Source organism: Danio rerio, chromosome 4, assembly GCF_049306965.1.
Source record: "Danio rerio strain Tuebingen ecotype United States chromosome 4, GRCz12tu, whole genome shotgun sequence".
NCBI lineage: Eukaryota > Metazoa > Chordata > Actinopteri > Cypriniformes > Danionidae > Danio > Danio rerio.
The window spans coordinates 53,583,110-53,602,633 of record NC_133179.1 but is presented as its reverse complement, the minus strand read 5'-3'; the positions used below and the strand labels follow the sequence as shown (position 1 = coordinate 53,602,633).

The window sequence follows — 19,524 nt, the reverse complement described above, 5'->3', positions numbered from 1 at the left end:
ATGGACGCCCGTGCTTTTAATATGATTTTCCTATTTAGAGTTTGCAAATAACACTTTTTATGAAATTATGTTATTAAGGGGAAAGTCCGAATGTGCGAACATAAAACCAAATTTACTTCTATAAAAACATGGGAGAAATGTATCAATAAGTCATGACGACTGCAACAATAAGTGGGAAAAATGTTAAAGGGCCATGAAATCCCCTCGTTTCAGCAGGGTGTTTTCACACCTCTTCTTTGGAAAAAGTCAGAAAAGTGGGGGTGTCCAGCTCTGTTTAGGGGGGAGTGTCGGAGGAACTAAAGTGGGAGGGTGTGGGAGTGTCTATTTGGGCACGCGCGAGTTTCAGTCAAAATACACAGGAGAAAGGGATGGTGTTTAACCTACATGGACATCTGTAGTCGAATTATTTGCCAAATTATTAAATGTTGGACTTTAACTGCAGTCTGGCTCTTTCATTCAGGGAATTCATTCATGCCCCTCGCGACAAACGAGATATTTGATTCGAGGAACTGCTCTAAGCGTGTATTTTTCATGCAATGTTTGATACCGCACGGCGAATGACAGAAAAAAAACTCAGCATTTCCCGGAAACTTAGATGCACACGGCAGGTAGCGTCCGAAAGCCGCGTGTGTTATTCCGGTCACAAAATGCGGTGCTAACATGTTTGCACTCAATGCAATAGTTAACTTATTTGATACGAACAAACTGAATATACAAAGAGCACTGGTCGCTCACTTACCAAATCTGTAGAGACTGGACAATCACCAGCAACTAGAGCCGCGTCTTTATGAAGAGAAGACTACATCCGGAATCCGGATTTCAGCGTTTGCAGATGAGAACAGCTCTCAGGTAAACAATAATCCTCCTTAGAAACGTAAGTTATTGTTGTCGCGCGTCGCGTACACTGTAATCCACACGTGATCCAGATGAGCTCTCACAGAGAGAAAATGAAAACGAAACTTAATGGCAGCAAACTGTAAAAGCAACACTTCACGCTTGTTTTGCCAACACAACGTGGCGTCTCTGTGTTGTAAAGACGGTGACACTAATGAATATTAATGAAGTTGCACAATAGAGCGCGCTGATTGGTTTGAACCAAGCCTTACTCATGCATTAATGCATCACACTGTAAGACGTAATAAGGCACACTCTGGCACAGACGCCCAGTCTGCACGCTGGAATAAAACGCTATTATGTCATGACCGTGACGCAGCTTCAAAAATTCGTTTCAAACAGGAAGTACGAATTTGCTTGAAATAACGCAAAAACAACCAATTTACACTTTTTAGTGAATTATAGGTGTCCTAATAGTGTTTTTAGCAGTGTGGGACACATATACGACTGTCAACAGCTCAAAAAATTTGTTTTGGTGTTTCGTGACCCTTTAAGAAAAAAGACTTTTATTTTGGCATGGCATGTGACGTCATCAGGCGGCGCCACTACAGCGCGGTGATTCAACTGGAGAAAGGTTTGTTTTAAAAGTTTTACAGATATAACCCGATTTAAAGTTAAAGTTCTAAAGTTTTAGTTTTTTATATGATGTTAAATTATGTTCCTGCTTTTAAAAATATGTTAACATTTTATACAACGTAGTACTATTTTATTCTCAGTAATCTGTTGTTTGAATAAAGTAACAGAAAAGTGTATAATAAGTGTTTTAATGAAACATTTTACCCGATTTCTTTTTGTTAATTAAAAGCAGTGCACAATTCTGCCCCGGCCTATGTCAGTGAAGTGAACTTATTAGACTTTATTCAGCTTGTAGACCGTCAAGATCCCATGACCAGTTTTTGTCTGTCTCTGTCTCGCTTTTTTTTGTCTGTCCCTTGGTCTTGCTGCAAATCAAAAGGTGATAGAGGTTTCTGTGTTGCGGCCTCAAGGCTCTGGAACAGTCTCCCTCTGAACATCGGGATTGCTACATCATTGGATGCTTTTAAATCTAACTTAAAGACTTATTTTACTTCTTTCCTTTGAGTGACAAATTCGTGTTATTTTTCATTTGTATTTTAGTATTACTTTTAAACATATATTTTCCTGTATTTTAAATACTAGTCTTTTTATTTTTTTATTTTATTGTGTAGTTTATTTTATTGTAAAGTACTTTGGATCAACCACGGTTGTGTAAAATTGTGCTCTATAAATAAAGTTTGCCTTGCCTAGAGTGGCAAAAAAGCTAAACAAAAGACTTTTATTTTGGCGTGACGTGACGTCATCAGGCGGCGCCGCTACAGCGCGGTGATTCAACTGGAGAAAGGTTTGCTTTAAAAGTTTTACAGATATAACCCGATTTAAAGTTAAAGTACTAAAGTTTTAGGATTGTTTATACGATGCAAAATTATGTTCCTGCTGTTGGAAATATTATTTTAACCCTTTATACAACGTAGTACTATTTTATTCTCAGTAATCGAGGGCTATTGTTTGAATAAAGTAACAGAAAAGTGTGTAATACGTGTTTTAATGAAACATTTTACCTGATTTATTTTTGTTGTAGCAACAGTAAAGTGTGTAATGAGTGTTTTAGTAAAGGTTTAATTTATTAAACAGCATGATGTCAATCTATTCTAAGTATACATCACTATATATAAGAAATGGAGTACTAGGTTTCATCAGCTCATTTTTGGCTATAGTTTCTTGCTCAGACTTATCTGATTTCTTTTTGTTAATTACTCTCATATAAAGAAACTGTTGAAGCAAGTGTTGAAGAGAAGTTATTTTATTTCTGTTCATTGTTTCATAAATTTTCAACAGGACATTTTTATTGTTTTGTTCATTTTAAACAGGATAAAGTGTCAAAACACAGAGAAAAACTCCTGCTGAAGCGACTGATCTTCACACTGTTATAAAGATGGCGTTTATTAAAGAGGAGAGTGAAGATGTGAAGATTGAAGAAACATTCACAGTCAAACAGGAAGATCTGCAGGATCAAACAGGTTGGTTTTCATTCTCAAACACCAACTCAGTCATTTGATCCTCATTCAGATATATTTTAATAATAAGAATACTAAATTAATCCATCTTGCAGCCCTGAGTGTGCTGCCTAGTTCTCCTTAATTCACATAAGCACTTATTGAAAGACAGAAATGAGTTTCTTTCTTGTTACTTGTTCTCATGTCTTTTGTCATTATTTTATGTATTATTAGTCTCCCATTTTCTCTACCTTCTTAAGGTTATTGCTTTTCTTGTTCTCCTGCTGTTTGTGAAGCGTCCTTGAGCATCGGCGCTTTATAAAATAAATTTAAAAAGTTTAACTGAGCTGACGATATTTGACCTACACTATTCTCATAGAAAAAAATCTGCAATTACAGTGATAGTGTTGACTTAGTACTTTCCATTTGCATACGTCACGTTGATCACAATTCCCTTTTTTTCATCAACTTGTTTATGAGTTTAAACTTGTTTCTAGTAGTTGTTACTAGTTCTCACAGATAATATCTGAGTTAGAAGTACATCATTATTATAATAACTTATTACCAGGGCTATTGTGTTTAAACAGGGTTTCCGCTGTGTCATAAAATGTCTTAAGATCCAAAATCAAACACAAAATTTAAAATCTTTAACTAGAAATATCTAAAATACATATAAAAAATTATTTATTTATTATTGTTATATATATATATATATATATATATATATATATATATATATATATATATATATATATATATATTTTTTTTTTTTTTTTTTTTTTTTTTCATTTATTTTTTTAATGGGGCAAATAAAAATCTTTTCCATCTGGACCATTTGAAAAATTCTTTAGCTTTATCCCTTTATGGGTCTAAAATTTCATTCATAATGGTTTTAAAAATGTCATAAAAAGAAACCTGCAGAAACCCTGTTTTACAGTTTGTCAAATGATGTGGATGCCCCCAATATTAAATATGCTAAATGAAATGGACACTACAATAATTGTTATAAAACATTGTACAGTATTCTAAGCTATAAGATGTTGCTGTGGGATGACGTGAGACAAAACAAACTAAATATAGTGGAACAATAACGTTTAGCATTGCACTGACTACAACTGGCCAACAAACTAGTCTAAAAATGACATTTTCTGCTTAAGTAATGGATTACAGCATGCTGATGATATGCAAACATTTGAGTGTGAAATTCGTCAGTATTGACCATATTCTTCATGTACCAGCAGGTCCAAAGATGCCATTTTAAATTGCAAAGAAATCTGTGTTTTTGAAACAAATGATTCATATGAATGATTCAGCCTGACATGTTTACTGCTCCAAAATACTTTCACCCCCAGTTTCACAAGCAAGGTTTAAGGCTAGTCAAGATTAAATTGCATGTTTGAGCGGTCTCAACTCAAAATAACTTTCCGTGAGATAAAATACATCAGTGTATTTTTTTTCTCCAGGTGCACACCAGTAATATATTTTACAAATTTGACTTAAATAGCCTAATTTAACTACGGACTAGTCCCGGCTTAATCTAAGCCCTGTTTGTGAAACTCAGCCTCAAAGTTTCTCAAAAGAAAATATATTTTGTTCAAAGGGAAAAGGTTCTTGTTTTTTTACCCAGACATTAAAAAGAATATATTTTAGAGCAGTAATCACAATACAGTGAAACCGTGATCTTTTTATCCAAGCTTATCATACAGTCAGAATCTTATACTGGCCCATGCCTAATGCTGCTTGATGTTGCAAAGTCATATTTTCTCATTTTATTGTTTTTCTTTGTATGTATAGTCATGAACACATTTGTTTGTAGAGCAAGTAGCCATTTATTATTCCAGGTCATTTCTCCAATAGGCAACTAAATTGGAGGTTCTAAAACAATAACATATAAGATCAGGTCACTACTATGGCCCCATTTACACTAATGCATTTTCACATTTTTTTTTATGCGATCGCATTCATCAAATTTGCTTAAACCATGTGTTCTTAAGTATGGCTATATTCCACAAGAATTCTGACAAAGCAACGTGAAGCAGGCGCTGTACAAAATTTCCATTTAAGTGGGAAACACATCAAACTTAATAAATCATTTGAGCGCACATGGAATCGTCTTAAAGGCAGACGAATGCAGATGTCTTGGACACCTCGTGACATCATCTGGCACTTTCACTGAGTACATTTATATGGACACCAATACTCCCATTTTAATATGATTAATACTCTTATTAAGAGTCTTCCATGTAAACAATTGTTCTTTTTTTTTTATTACCTTAAAGGAACACCAAGTCACGAAATGCGGAAAGTTTTCTTTCTGTTCGGTATGTGGTATCAATTTCTATTACAGCAAAAGTCTAAAGATTAAAAATGAAACGTACTAAATTACATGAAATGCTGGAAAGCCTGGTAATGCGACATTAATAGTTTTTTTTTTTACTGAAACGTTCCTTCTAAAAGTGCTTCCTTAGTCTTATGCATATTTCTTTGCATGTTGAACACACGTCGACTACAACAGGAAATATAACAGCAACTGCGTTAATTTTTTTAACACTATATATATATATATATATATATATATATATATATATATATATATATATATCAAATTAATTGCATGAGTTAACGCTCTAATTTTGACAGCACTTTAAATAAACAAATGTTTTCAAAGGGCAACAAATGTTTTTTAAATAGAAAGCAGCAATTTGCAGCAGTTTCGAGAGCAAATAACAAATCCCACTGCTTGTGTGTGCACGGCTCTTTGTAGCCATTATTTTAAACTTATTGTGCTGACATTAAGTAAATTTTAAATGTTACAGTAAACCTCCAATGCATTAAGACTTTTCCTTGCAAGCTACAATTTGCAGTGAGCGTGTATTCTCTCTCTTGCGCACAAGCAAATATTTCAATGTATTGTGACAAATATTTAACTTAACGTTAATAGGCCTAAATAATGACCTATATTTTAAAATCTGCAGTTTCCTGTCAGCCCTCTTTCTTGCTTTGTTTAAAGCCGTACATTTGATTGTTTAAATTATTATATATTTGAACTTATATTTGAATCAAATGCTATTCACTCGCTGTGAACATTGTGGTGTCTTGTTTCAGAGCTCTTTCATTCATCGTAGTTGCCAAGGTAGCATACAACATAATCATAATGATGCATCTGTGCTCGACCTTCAGGGTTTCATGACAGTAACGTGCACGAGTAGTTATCTAGATTATTTCAGCTGAACTCAGATTAGTTACATCAAATGATCTTTAACTTGCTGTTATGGAACCAATTAAAGTGTGGACATTTAGTTTGGCTCACTAAAGTCAGGTTTTTGACTTTAATCCCCGCTTTTTTAAACCACTTTTATGAAACAGCCCCTAGGGGTTATAAAATAATCCTGGGTGTTCATTAACAGATGTTTCACATTGGTAAACATCGGGGTAACGCTTTTATTTGTATATTTACATTGTCACTGTTCCCGATTAGACAAACAGCAGGTAACCTTTTTAAATGGCATTCCCCTTCTAGGGAACTTCAACACTGCGTCTAACCAGAACGCTAGGGGAACACCTCTTTTATACGCGTCTTGAAGCACATGTGAAATCAATCTAATGTAATTAAGCAGGTGTCGTCAGACCAGAGAGTATAAAAGCCTGTACTGAGCATTCAGTATCAACTTCTTTGCTTTCAAGAAGCACGCACGTGAAAATACACCCTCTTTCTGTGAACTTTCATTACTGATTTGCATACACAAAATACAAAAAAACTGACAACTTACTTTTTTATTTTGGTATGGCAGAGAAAAACTTTAAACGTTGTGTGCCTCCATGCCCTCGCTTTATTACGGCTGGTGACTCACATGATTTGTGTTTAGAGTGTTTGGGAGAAGAGCATGCCCTGGCAGCATTTGAGAATGCTGACTGTGGACACTGTGACGTTCTCTCCCGAAAAGAGCTGCGTAGTCGGAGAGAGTTCTTTAATAAAGCTCCCGTGGCGCACGCTCCTCGCGGTTCGGGTCCCGCTCGTGCTGAGGCTGAGCGTCGACTTCGGTCGTGGGGTTCGCAGCTAGATCTGGCGGAAGAGATGGAGACGGACTCTGTCCTTTCTCTCTCTGGATCCGTGAGATCTAATCCTCCTTCGGGAGCGTCAGAAGCACGCTCTGCGGTTTCTTCTGCACCTCGTGGGAGGGCGGCGTCCTCCGTTTCCGAGGAAACCGAGGCGCCGCAGCAACAAATACAAAGAGGGTCGGGGAATCTGCCGCCCCAGTCAGTGGAATATGAGGAGTTAGTGGAGGTGATTTCACGTGCTGCTGACAGGTTCGAAGTAATAGATTGGCAGCCAGCACGTGAGCAGCAGCAGCTGCGTCTGACAGGAATGCTGGATGAGAGAGAATTACCCAGCAGAGTAGATCCTCCACTAAGGGACCTCCCCTTTTGTCCCGAGCTACATGATGCGGTTTCTAAATCATGGAAAAATCCGTATTCAGCATGGTTAATGACACCAAAAACAGCTATTTATTCAGCAGTTCGTGGGCTAGGGGAAAAGGCATGTACAGTAATGCCAATGATAGAAGAGGACTTAGCACGTCATCGTCGTTCAGATCTAAAATCTGCAAGGGTCCCTCCTTTGTTGTCGAGACCATTAAGAGTAACATCGGGTCTAGTCAGTAAAGCATATATGACGGCTGGTCAGTCTGTTGGATGCCTGCACACCATGTCAGTGCTGCAGGCATATCAGGCTGACCTAATTAAAGAGTGCCTAGATGGTGGGGGAGCAACACCCGAACAGCTTCGAGAAGCTCTTCGGGCGTCAGATCTAGCTTTAAGAGCTACTAAAGAGGCAGCCTCTAGTTTGGGGCGATCTATGGCTACCCTGGTGGCTACTGAGCGGCACCTCTGGCTGACACAAGCAGAAGTGTCAGAAACCGATAGAGCTATTCTTATGGACGCTCCAATATCGAGCTCAGGGCTCTTCGGTGATGCCGTCGATCGCGTCGCCGAATCCCTCGACAGAGTTAAAAAACGCTCTAGCTCCCTCGGGGACTTTCTTCCCCCAAGATCAAAAAGTCAGGGGGCTGTTAAAAGACAGCCCCAGCCGTCAACCAGCTCCTCATATCATGAAGTACGAAGGATAAAACAAAGTCCTGACGTGTTGGGAGTCAGGCTTTCCAGGGCCCCCCCTGGACACCGAGAGCACCATTCAGCGCTCTCACTGAACCAGGGTCCGCGGAGAAAGGGAGAGGCCACCTCACCACTTATGTTGGTGGGGGGCTCTGTGTCTCCCGGGGTGGGCGTTCCTCAGTGTCTGAGGGCATTGGGGGCCCCACCCCCTCTGCAGGGGGGTCAAAGAACAACCAGAGGCCAGTCTCGAGAGGCTGGTACCCCTAGCACATTTTTTGGCAGCGTGGAACCACCTGCCGATGGTGTCCCAGTGGGTCCTGTTCACAGTAAAACATGGCTACAAAATACAGTTTTGTGCACGCCCACCTCGCTTCAACGGTATTGCACCCACCATAGTGAAGCCAGAACAGGCTCTGGTTATGGAACAGGAAGTACTGGCCTTATTAGTAAAAGGCGCAATAGAGCGTGTTCTCCCACTCGACAGAGAGTCAGGGTTTTACAGCCGGTATTTTATAGTTCCCAAAAAGGATGGGGGATTGCGTCCCATATTAGATCTGAGAAATCTAAATCGGGCCGTCGGGGCCCTCAGGTTCAAGATGTTAACCATCAAAAACGTGGTGTCACAAATTCAGTCCGAGGACTGGTTTGTGACGATAGACCTGAAAGACGCATACTTCCATATTTCCATCCTTCCCCAACACAGGAAATACCTGAGGTTCGCTTGCGGGGGCGAAGCGTTCCAGTATCGGGTTCTTCCATTCGGCCTAGCTCTGTCACCTCGAACCTTTACCAAAATAGTCGAAGCGGCACTAGCTCCACTTCGTATGCAGGGGATACGTATCCTAAACTACATAGACGATTGGCTAATTCTAGCTCAGACTCACGATATGGCAGTTCGGCATCGAGATGTCGTTCTCACCCATATCAGAAGGTTGAGGTTTCGGTTAAACACCGCAAGAAGTGTGCTTGTTCCAGCCAGGACGACCATTTCTTTAGGTGTGCTATGGGACTCCATGACGATGCGAGCACGTCTGTCCCCGCCATGAATCGCTTTGATTCAGTCAACCGTACACAGAGTCAAACTAGGCCAGTTCATCACTGTGAAACACTTTCAGAGGTTGTTGGGTCTCATGGCAGCAGCAGCCAGCGTGATTCCGTTCGGTCTGCTGTACATGAGACCCCTGCAGTGGTGGCTCAAATCCAGGGGGTTTTCCCTCAAGGGGAATCCTTTCCGCATGATCAAGGTCTCGCGGCGCTGCCTTCGAGCCTTAAGTATGTGGAAAATACCCTGGTTCCTGTCCCAGGGCCCAGTGTTGGGGGCTGTCTGTCATCGCGTCATGCCTATGACAAATGCTTCTCTGACGGGCTAGGGAGCAACGGGCTTGATCCGCATGATCAAGGTCTCGCGGCGCTGCCTTCGAGCCTTAAGTATGTGGAAAATGCCCTGGTTCCTGTCCCAGGGCCTAGTGTTGGGGGCTGTCTGTCATCGCGTCATGCTTATGACAGATGCTTCTCTAACGGGCTGGGGAGCAACCCTGAGGGGGCTTCCCGCAGTGGGACGATGGGGAGAACATCATCATTACTGGCACATAAACTGCCTGGAGATGATGGCCGTGTTTCTGGCCTTAAAACACTTTCTCCCAGATCTAAGGGGCCATCATGTTTTAGTCTGCACGAACAACACATTGGTGGTTGCTTACATCAACCAGCAGGGGGGTCTGAAGTCTCGAATGCTATGCAAACTAGCACATCGGATCCTCCAGTGGGCCCAGAACAAAATCCTGTCCATCAGGGCAATGTATGTCCCGGGCCATCTGAACATGGGAGCAGATCTCCTGTCGAGGCAGGGGGTGAGATCCAGGGAATGGAAACTTCTTCACCCCGAGGTGGTGGAGTCCATTTGGGAAAGATTAAGGAAAGCGCAGGTAGACCTGTTTGCTTCCCAAGAGACCACGCATTGCGTACTATGGTTTTCTCTCTCGCATCCAGCCCCTCTGTGACTGGTTGCCATGGTTCAGACATAGCCGAGGCTACGTCTGTATGCTTTTTCCCCGATCGCTCTGCTCCCAGGAGTCCTGGAGAGGGTCCGTCAAGACTGAGTACAGTTACTGCTGGTAGCCCCGGTTTGGCCTACCAGGATTTGGTTTTCGGACCTCATAGCCCTGCTGGCGGGTCTCCCGTGGGAGATCCCCATCAGGAGGGACCTTCTGTCCCAGGCGGGAGGAATGATACTTCATCCCCTACCCGACCTGTGGAAACTGTGGGTGTGGCCTCTGAGGGGGCCCACCTCATAGAGTATGGACTGTCAACCGAGGTTGCTCAGACTATTCTAAGCTCCAGGGCTCCCTCCACAAGGAAGCTTTATGCCCTAAAATGGGCTCTCTTTTCAGCTTGGTGCAGAGAACACCAGCTGAACCCAGTCAGCTGCCAGGTAGCCTCAGTGCTGGAATTTCTCCAAGATCGCCTGTCTGCTGGGTTAGCTGCATCCACTCTGAGAGTGTACGTGTCAGCTATAGCGGCCTACCGTTCTCCCCTAGATGATGAGTCACTAGGACAGGATCCGCTAATTCGTCGCTTCCTTCGTGGAGCCATAAGGCTAAGGCCTGTCAGCACACACAGGGTACCGACATGGGATTTAACATTGGTGCTCGAGGGCATCTCTGTTCCCCCATTTGAGCCACTGCAGGAGGCGTCAGATAAGTTTCTGACACTAAAAACAGCTTTCTTATTGGCTATTTCTTCCTTAAAAAGGGTTGGTGACCTCCAGGCTTTGTCGGTTGCACCTTCATTTCTGGAGTTTGCTCCAGGCATGTCCAAAGCCTTTCTTTATCCCAGACCGGGGTACGTGCCTAAGGTGCCCACTCATGTGGCGAGACCTGCTGTGCTACAGGCCTTTCACCCGCCCCCATTTCAGTCGTCGGACCAAGAGAAGTTAAACTTACTCTGCCCAGTTAGAGCTCTGAATACATATGTTAACCGGGTTATCAACTGGAGAAAGAGTGAACAGTTACTGGTCTGCTTCGGACCCTCAAAAAGGGGGAGTCCGGCAAATAAGCAGACAATAAGTAATTGGATAGTTGAGACTATCTCATTTACCTATCAGGCTGCTGGACGCCCTGTACCTAAATTTGTTAAGGCCCACTCCACAAGGGCTGTCGGGGCCTCCAAAGCTTCTATTTCGGGCTCAGCCCTTTCTGACATTTGTTTGGCGGCAGGATGGTCGACTCCACATACATTTGTGCGTCACTATCAACTCGATGTAGACCCCTCACCAGGGTCCTCTATTCTCACTGCGTAGTGTGCGTTCACAGTCAGCAGTGAGTCTGGCCTAGTGGGTATTGCGTTCCCCTAGCGTTCTGGTTAGACGCAGTGTTGAAGTTCCCTAGAAGGGGAACGTCTCGGGTTACGTATGTAACCATAGTTCCCCGAGAGGGAACGAGACACTGCGTATTCCGCCATACTCTCTTCTGCCTGTTACTTCTTTCAAGCAAATTCGAAGTTGATACTGAATGCTCAGTACAGGCTTTTATACTCTCTGGTCTGACGACACCTGCTTAATTACATTAGATTGATTTCACATGTGCTTCAAGACGCGTATAAAAGAGGTGTTCCCCTAGCGTTCTGGTTAGACGCAGTGTCTCGTTCCCTCTCGGGGAACTATGGTTACATACGTAACCCGAGACGTTTCTGCATCTTGTCGGGTATATAAAATGTCACCATATAGGTCTTCAGCTAAGCCTCCGGACATGCACAAAGGCAGGAAAACTGAGACAAAAGTACAAATGAATGAAAACAAGTAGCAAAGTATGTCATCTTGCCATATTCTCATCACTACAGTTTAAAGCAAATGTGGCATTAAGCATTTGCATAAGTTCATTCATTCATTTTCCTTTAGCCTAGTCTCTTTGTTCATTAGGGGTCACCACCGCGGAATGAACCACCAACTTATCCAGCATATGTTTTAAACAGCGGATGCCCTTCCAGCTGCAACCCAGTAGAGGGAAACATTTGCATAAGTTATATACAATAATGCAAACTCACTAATAAAAGCTGAATTATCCGTAATTGCTATGAACATGCAGGATTTGTCTCAACCAGGTCTTCCAAGCATGTTAAAAATGTTGAGTGGAAGATACACATGAGGGAACACAACAGGAGTAATCTAGAGCGAGTGCATTTGATCATTTGCATTTAAAGCCACAGGCACAAAAAGAGCTTGGTTTATCTCTGACCCCCAAAATGAAATATTCTGCAAGGTATATGATCTGATTTTGAGCTGAAACCCCAGACCCATTCTGGAAACATTAAAGACTTACTTTACATCCTGTAAAAAAAGGTTCATAATAGGAACCCTTTAAAGGGATAGTTAACGCAGAAATGAAAATAGCCTCACCATTTACTCTCCCTCGTGTGGCTTTAAATCTTTGAGTTTCTTGATTCTGCTGAACACAAAAGAAGTTATTGTGAAAAAAATGCTGGCTTACTTTGTGTTCCAGAAGAAAGAAAATATTTAAAAGACGCAGAGTAAATGGTGAGGTCATTTTAATTTTTGGGTGAAACATCCATTTCATGCTTGTCGCTTTGTGCCTTCATACTAAAGTTCACTTTTCTTTTTTTTTTTTTTAGACCTGATAGTGCTGAAAGAAGAGACTCAATGCAATAAAATGGAAGAGCAACACCAAGAAATAACAGCTGATGAAAAACCCACACTGACTGAAAAGACTTCATCACTCGGAAGACCTCGGAAATCCAAAACTGAGTGTAATTTTAGCAGTAAACAGCGTAAAAAGAGTTTCATTCAAAAGCTTAACCTTGGTGTTCACATGAGAGTTCACACTAGGGAGAAACCTTACACTTGCGAACAGTGTGGAAAGAGCTTTGGTAAAAAGAGAAGCTTCAAGACCCACATGAGAATTCACACTGGAGAGAGGCCGTACACATGCCAACAGTGTGGAAAGAGTTTTAAGCAAATTGGCACCCTTAAAGGCCACATGAGAATTCACACTGGAGAGAGGCCGTACACATGCCAACAATGTGGAAAGAGTTTTAAGCAAAGTGCCACACTTAAAGGCCACATGAGAAGTCACACTGGAGAGAGGCCGTACACATGCCAACAGTGTGGACAAAGCTTCTATTATGCAGGAAACTTTGCAGCGCACAAGAGAATTCACACTGGAGAAAAGCCCTACACATGCCAACAGTGTGGAAAGAGTTTTAAGCAAAGTGGCACCCTTAAAGGCCACATGAGAATTCACAATGGAGGAAAAACACAGTGTGGGAAAAGTTTTGCTCAAAAACAAAAGCTTGACACCCACATGACGATCCACACTGAAGAGAAACCTTACACATGCACAGAGTGTGGTAAAAGTTTCACATGTAAAAGCTCACTCATTAACCACATGAAAACTCACACCAGAGAGAAGCTGTTTGCATGTAATCAGTGTGGAAAGAGCTTCACATGTAAAGCTAACCTCATGAACCACATGGATGGTCACTCTGGAACCATAGTGTTCATATGTGATCAGTGTGGAAAGAGTCTCACACGCAAAGACTACATTAAGCAACACATGAAGACTCACTCAAGAGAGGATCGTTTTAGATGCAGTGAGTGTGGAAAGAGCTTTAAACAAAAAATAAACCTCAGCGCTCACATGAAGCTTCACAATGCAGAGCAGAGTCCTCAACATTGAGACCTTCTACACACAAACACGAGTATGTTGAAAACGGCAGCTTTTTCATGTAGTTTGGCTGTTCATTGACATGAAGTTTATTTATAAACTACTTTCGAGAGGATCACATGCTTATTATTGTTCACGACTGGTCCAGCATTAGCTAAAACATGATTCACCAATCAGATGATTCCTGACTTCCTATAAAGGACAAGAGATTCTTACCTCTGTTATCTTCGTCGTTATCTTTTAGACTCCCTAAAGCCCTGTTCAGACTACACAATGCCATTTGTCAGTTACGACAGATGAGATTTGTGTCAGATTATGAGATTTTGACTTGATCAAATCTTGATGTGTTGTGGATAACAAATGAAGACTTTGGTTTCAAAACACTACACATTTATTTTGATGGACTAATCTCAGAAAAGAAACAAGTTTTCTTCATGAAGACAATTAAACTTTCTATAGACAACTGCTCGCCTTTAAATATACGTTCATGTGAAAACTCCAACATTACTACAAATAAATCGTTGTATGAGAAACCCTGTGTCTCGATTGTGAATGAGAACATCAGTGATTTGTTAGCTTACATGCTAATTTCAGTACTCAAATGCAAATCTAAATGTATTTACGTGCATTTTTTTTTGTTTTTAAGAGATAAAACAAAATTTTTTTTATCTTATTAAAAAAAATATCAGGCAAAATATTCCCATAATTCTGATAAGTAGCCCAAACTGTGAACAAATGCAGATTTAAACTACTGCGCACATGTCAACGCAGATCCACTGATGAGCGTTTACACAAGCCACAGTCAAAACAAATGCAGAATCAAAACTTTTAAAAATCCTGAATCAATATTGGAGTTAGTTTTGCACGCTGGAGGAAGGACGACACCATGGCTGAAGTATTACTGTTAGACAGGTAATGTTCTGTTTTAAAAATCTTTCAGTCATGCAGAGCTGATGTAGACTGGGTTGTTATGAATGGGTTATATGCACAGAAGTGTTGTTCAGCCACTGAAATCTGACGAACAAGTTATGTGACTATTTACAGTTTATAAGGGACCTTTTACAGCATCGATAATTCATTCATTCATTTTCTTGTCGGCTTATTCCCTTTATTAATCCAGGGTCACCACAGCGGAATGAACCGCCAACTTATCCAGCAAGTTTTTACGCAGCGGATGCCCTTGCAGCCGCAACCCATCTCTGGGAAACATCCTCACACACATTCACACACACACTCATACACTACAGACAATTTAGCTCACCCAATTCACCTTTACCACATTTCTTTGGACTGTGGGAGAAACCGGAGCACCCGGAGGAAACCCAAGCAAAGGCAGGGAGAACATGCAAACTCCACACAGAAACGCCAACTGAGCCGAGGTTCGAACCAGCGACCTTCTTGCTGTGAGGCAACAGCACTACATACTGGTCCACTGTCTCACCTCCTATCATTTAAAAAAAATTTTTGCTCCCTTCTGTACTCCTTTCTCTTTTCTGCTCTGATCTGGATGTCCTAAAACAGGTATATGTTTTATTATCCAACATTATTGAAACATTTGATAGATCAGTGAGTTATAAAACAGGTTCATTACTTGAAATGTTGTGTAAAGCTGTTGTGCTGCAATATATTTTGAGTGTGTTTTAGGATTATTTATTTATTTAATAAAACATTGAGTTGATAACCCATTTGAATGTCTTTATTATAGAGGTACATTTTACCTTCTTTGAAACAGTAATTGTTATTAAGTAAATTATATGAATAAAATATGATTTAAAAAGATATTTTTAACCGAATAAGTAGCTGTTAAATTTAAATGTGAGGTATTTTTTACCCAATTAATATACGTATTTAATAACTTTTTACTTCAGGTAGTTATTACTCAAAATATGGGATTAAATCTACCCAACCAAAGTCTGTGAAAATTGTTACCTCAGATTTATTGGGTAAATTCTAAAGATTAGTTTTTACAGTGAGGGTTGACAAAATTTGAGGTTTGTTTCCTGTTTTTCTGCTTGCAGATTATTTGTAAAAAGTATTGTAAAAATATTTTAAGTTAATAATGACTAATATATGTGTGTGGGTGTATTATTTGGCAAAATGCACTTGAGTAGACACATTAAAACAAACATTCTTTATAGACTTTTTTCTATAAGAAAATAAATTCATTGTTTGTGGAATAGTTGTGTTTTAATAAATCGGCTTTACAGGTTCATACAGATAGTCTATCACACTTAAAAAGACGCTTGTTTTTGTCCACCTAGTGGCATAACAGTGTGGTTTGCATTATAAATGGTAAAATTAATCATTCAGAAAAAAGATTTGAATCATTGAGAACTGAATCGCTTCACGTCGCCGATTCGAATGCTTGTCAGTCAACTGTCACCAACCGTCTTCTGAAGGTAAAGTACTTTTCTTAAGTTATTTTATTGTTAAAGTGCTCTAATTACTGCTCTGTTTTAACGTTAAATCAGTAAATTGCTTTATAACATCAAAACAAATGCTTATTTTATTTTTAAAGTCGAGATCATATTAGTAATTACTAGCACATTGCTAACGTAATATACCCAGACCTAACAATTTATACCTGTTAACATTATATTGTTAACTTACTTAACGTACCTTCCAGAAACCCCTGAAGAGATGGAGGAGGAATTAGCTAACCCGTCCAAGCGGATAAGGACAGCAAAAGTCCTCAACCAGGATGAAGAATAGGACGAGAAAGGAACTGAAAAAGAAAAAGGAGCTCTGAAAGAGAAAAACGTAACGTATTTATAAAAATCTTATTCTAAACCTCTGAATGTTACCTCATAGATTGGTGTGGTCTTCGTCTTCTTACTGAAACTTCCGCTTGTCAAATGAATCACTGGCAGTTCATATTAATCACTCAAATCATTCCAGTTTGTTATCTATCTGACAATGAATCAGATTATGGAGTCATTTTAGGTAAAGTCACGTCACTAATCGGTTTATTCGAACACTTTGCGTGCACGCTCGTCAGTTAGGATACAGAGTTTTAATTCTCATTGTACGAATAATTTTTTAAAAATATTTTAAATAGTTTTACGACATTAATTACCTTTAAAGTATTAACACTCATACATTTTGAATTCAGGTCGATTTATTTGTTAAAACTTTAAATATATTCAAATATAGGATATATAAATATTAAAGCAAAACCATTCATCGTGAACTATGATCTTTCATGTGTTTGACCATATAAGTCATTGATCCATTATCATGAATTGCATAGCAACTTAATGAATTCAAACTTTTGGTAAAAGCATTGATTAGAATATATTATACAATTATCAAGTATTAAAAAAGTCTTCTAATGTCTAATCTTGCTTAGCATGGTTCCAAACTTGTATGTCTTTTTCCCGTGAGGTTTCCCTCTATCTTTGTATATTTGACAATAAAACATTTATTTAAAAAAAGAAAGCTGGTAATTTTTCAGAATTCTGTACAGTTCATTAATTACATTTCTATCAATGATTTGTAGAAAACACTAAGGACTGCTGAAGCCTCAGAAAAAAAGAAAAACCCTTCTAAAAATTCTAGAAGACAGAGAGGAAGAGAGAGGCCCCACTTTTTGAAATGGGTCCTCCCCCCCAAAAAAACCACAGATGACAGAGATCACAGATTTTCTGACAGCGAAGATGAAGTAGTAACTCTTCTTCTTCAAGAAAATATAGATCAATGAAGACACAAAATCAAGAGCTTTAAGAAGAGCTAGAGAAATGCACAAACAAGTAAGAGTTTAGTAATTAACAATTTCATTATTAAACAATAATATATATATATATATATTTTTTTTTTTTTTTTTTTTTTTCTTGAGCAGTGATTAATCAGGACAGTGGTCAGAAATGGCTTAATTGTCCTATAATAATAATAATATTAGAACATCAGTATTGGCGTTTAATACTCATATTATTTTTTTTATTATTATTGTTATTATTAACGAGCACCTTGTGTATCCCTAGGGAGTCGAGCCAGGTCCAGTCAATAATATGGTGATTTTGTCTGCGAGGCCCGAAGAGAGGAAACTTGCTGAAGGATTAAGGTGGGACACTTGTAAATTCTATTTTAAATTCTATTTTACATGTATGTTTGTTAAACCAAAGATTTAAAATAGCCCTGCTCTGTGAGATCTGTTTCTTTAACGCAATATTATTCTTAAATATTATAGATATGTGACTGCATCACAATGGGATAATTATCTATTCTTGTAAAAGACACCACAACAGCTTTATAAAATACTTTAAACTCAAACTCAAGAAGATGAATATGGTTTTACATAAAATGTGAATAGGACAACAAATTTAGAACTAAGTAATTTACATTTTGATTAAGTCTTTTGTTTCATTTAAGGAGTACACTTTATTAAAGGTGTCACCAGTGAGCTGCCTGATCTTTCAGTCCTTCAAGTGGCAGAGATTTACGAACACTTTGACAGTTCTACAGCCCCTTTGGTCACTACAATTGGGATGTCGAGTGAGGATTTTTGGGTGGATTCTGCCTTCGGAAAAATTCAAGTTGGAAGTGTCCTGTCATACCAACAGCCAGCTGCAACAAACCGCAACATTGTTCCTCATCGTGATGCCTCACCAACACCACGACTGCCACTAGATGGTTACAGCCACCTGTCTGCTTGTTTTTTCATAATAATCAGGAACAACTTCACATGAGGTCATTGACCATAACTTCAGAAATGGCTCACTATGTTAAGCAAGCCACCAGATATCAGAGTGCATGTCTTGATTGGCATTCTGTCAGGAAAACCCGGATAACGTCGTCACGCTTCAGTAAGATGTCTGTCATGTGCATGGCCAGACCTCAGCTGAACACCTGGCCGAAAGAATCCACAAGGAACTCGTCAGACAGCCAACATGAAGCCAGGACTTCAAATGGAGTCTGAAGCAGTTATGGAGTACTGCTTGCTGCGAGAGGTAAATTACCAGCCATGTGGATTTTTAATTCACACTGATGCTCCTTGGCTGGGGTCCTCTCCAGATGGGATCATTTTTGACCACAACGAGCACCATGTTTTAGGCCTTCTATAAATAAATAGAATGTCCCAACGTCAAAAGTTTTGTTGACTGTTCTTACCTCAAATTTCACAATGGCACACCAGAACTGAAACAGCAACATGCCTACTACCGGCAAGTCCAAGGACAAATGCTCATTTCAGGTTTGGACTGGTGTGACTTCATCATTCATGCAAAAGATGACATGATGATTCAACGCATTTACAAAGACATCAGAATGTTTCACACCATTCGGGAAAAAGCTGAACCTTTATTTTTTTACTTTTACCTTCCAAGATGCCCACAGATGTAAACAAAACACACACATGCACACACACGCACACTTTTAATTTGAAGATTGTTTAATGTTATATCTACACATCACTGTACAGAATGTTTACCAATTCATCAAAGTTATTTAAATTTACACATGTGCAATTGTTTAAAGTTATTTATATTAAGATATTTACATTACTAGAGAACAAATGTTCGGTTGTTTGTATTTACATATGTACATTATTCTTTAAAGTTATTTATTTACATTACTGAAGTTCTAATATTCAATTATTAATATTTACACACACACAAACACACACACTAAAGGTACAATCTGTTTCTTACCCAAGGCTGAGTGTACTCTAAGCCGTTTTTATCAAATGGCTGAGAAATTATGGTTATCGACATTCAGGCTGCTATATTCTCACTACACAAAGTCTATCTTGAATAAAAAGGAAAATCACTTTAAACAGAATTAACACATAATATTAATATCAAAATCCCTTCAAGGGATTTAATCCTTAAGCC

The 19,524-nt window shown here is 39.5% G+C and overlaps 2 protein-coding genes across 5 annotated transcripts in view; both read left to right on the top strand.

The window, feature by feature from the left end:
- The first annotated feature begins 1,441 nt into the window (after positions 1-1,441).
- Positions 1,442-14,229, top strand: zgc:174703. 3 transcript variants are annotated; one of them, NM_001204396.1, is given in 3 exon segments: positions 1,442-1,468; positions 2,781-2,930; positions 12,645-14,227. In NM_001204396.1, coding segments are annotated over 2 exon segments (1,149 nt in total). In that variant the 5' UTR covers positions 1,442-1,468; positions 2,781-2,845; the 3' UTR covers positions 13,709-14,227.
- Positions 1,442-19,524, top strand: part of LOC141375011 (uncharacterized) — a 181,020-nt gene continuing 162,937 nt past the window's right edge. For both annotated transcript variants that reach the window (XM_073948741.1, XM_073948742.1), the window contains exon 1: positions 1,442-1,468. The gene's annotated coding sequence lies outside the window, so the exon portion shown is untranslated. The remainder of the gene's footprint in view (positions 1,469-19,524) is intronic.

Excerpts from the sequence above, each read along its gene's own strand:
- zgc:174703 (XM_017355697.4), top strand. The coding sequence starts at position 2,846 with ATGGCGTTTATTAAAGAGGAGAGTGAAGATGTGAAGATTGAAGAAACA. Across the intron at positions 2,931-12,644 it reads AGATCTGCAGGATCAAACAG|ACCTGATAGTGCTGAAAGAA; the intron begins GTTGGTTTTCAT and ends TTTTTTTTTTAG.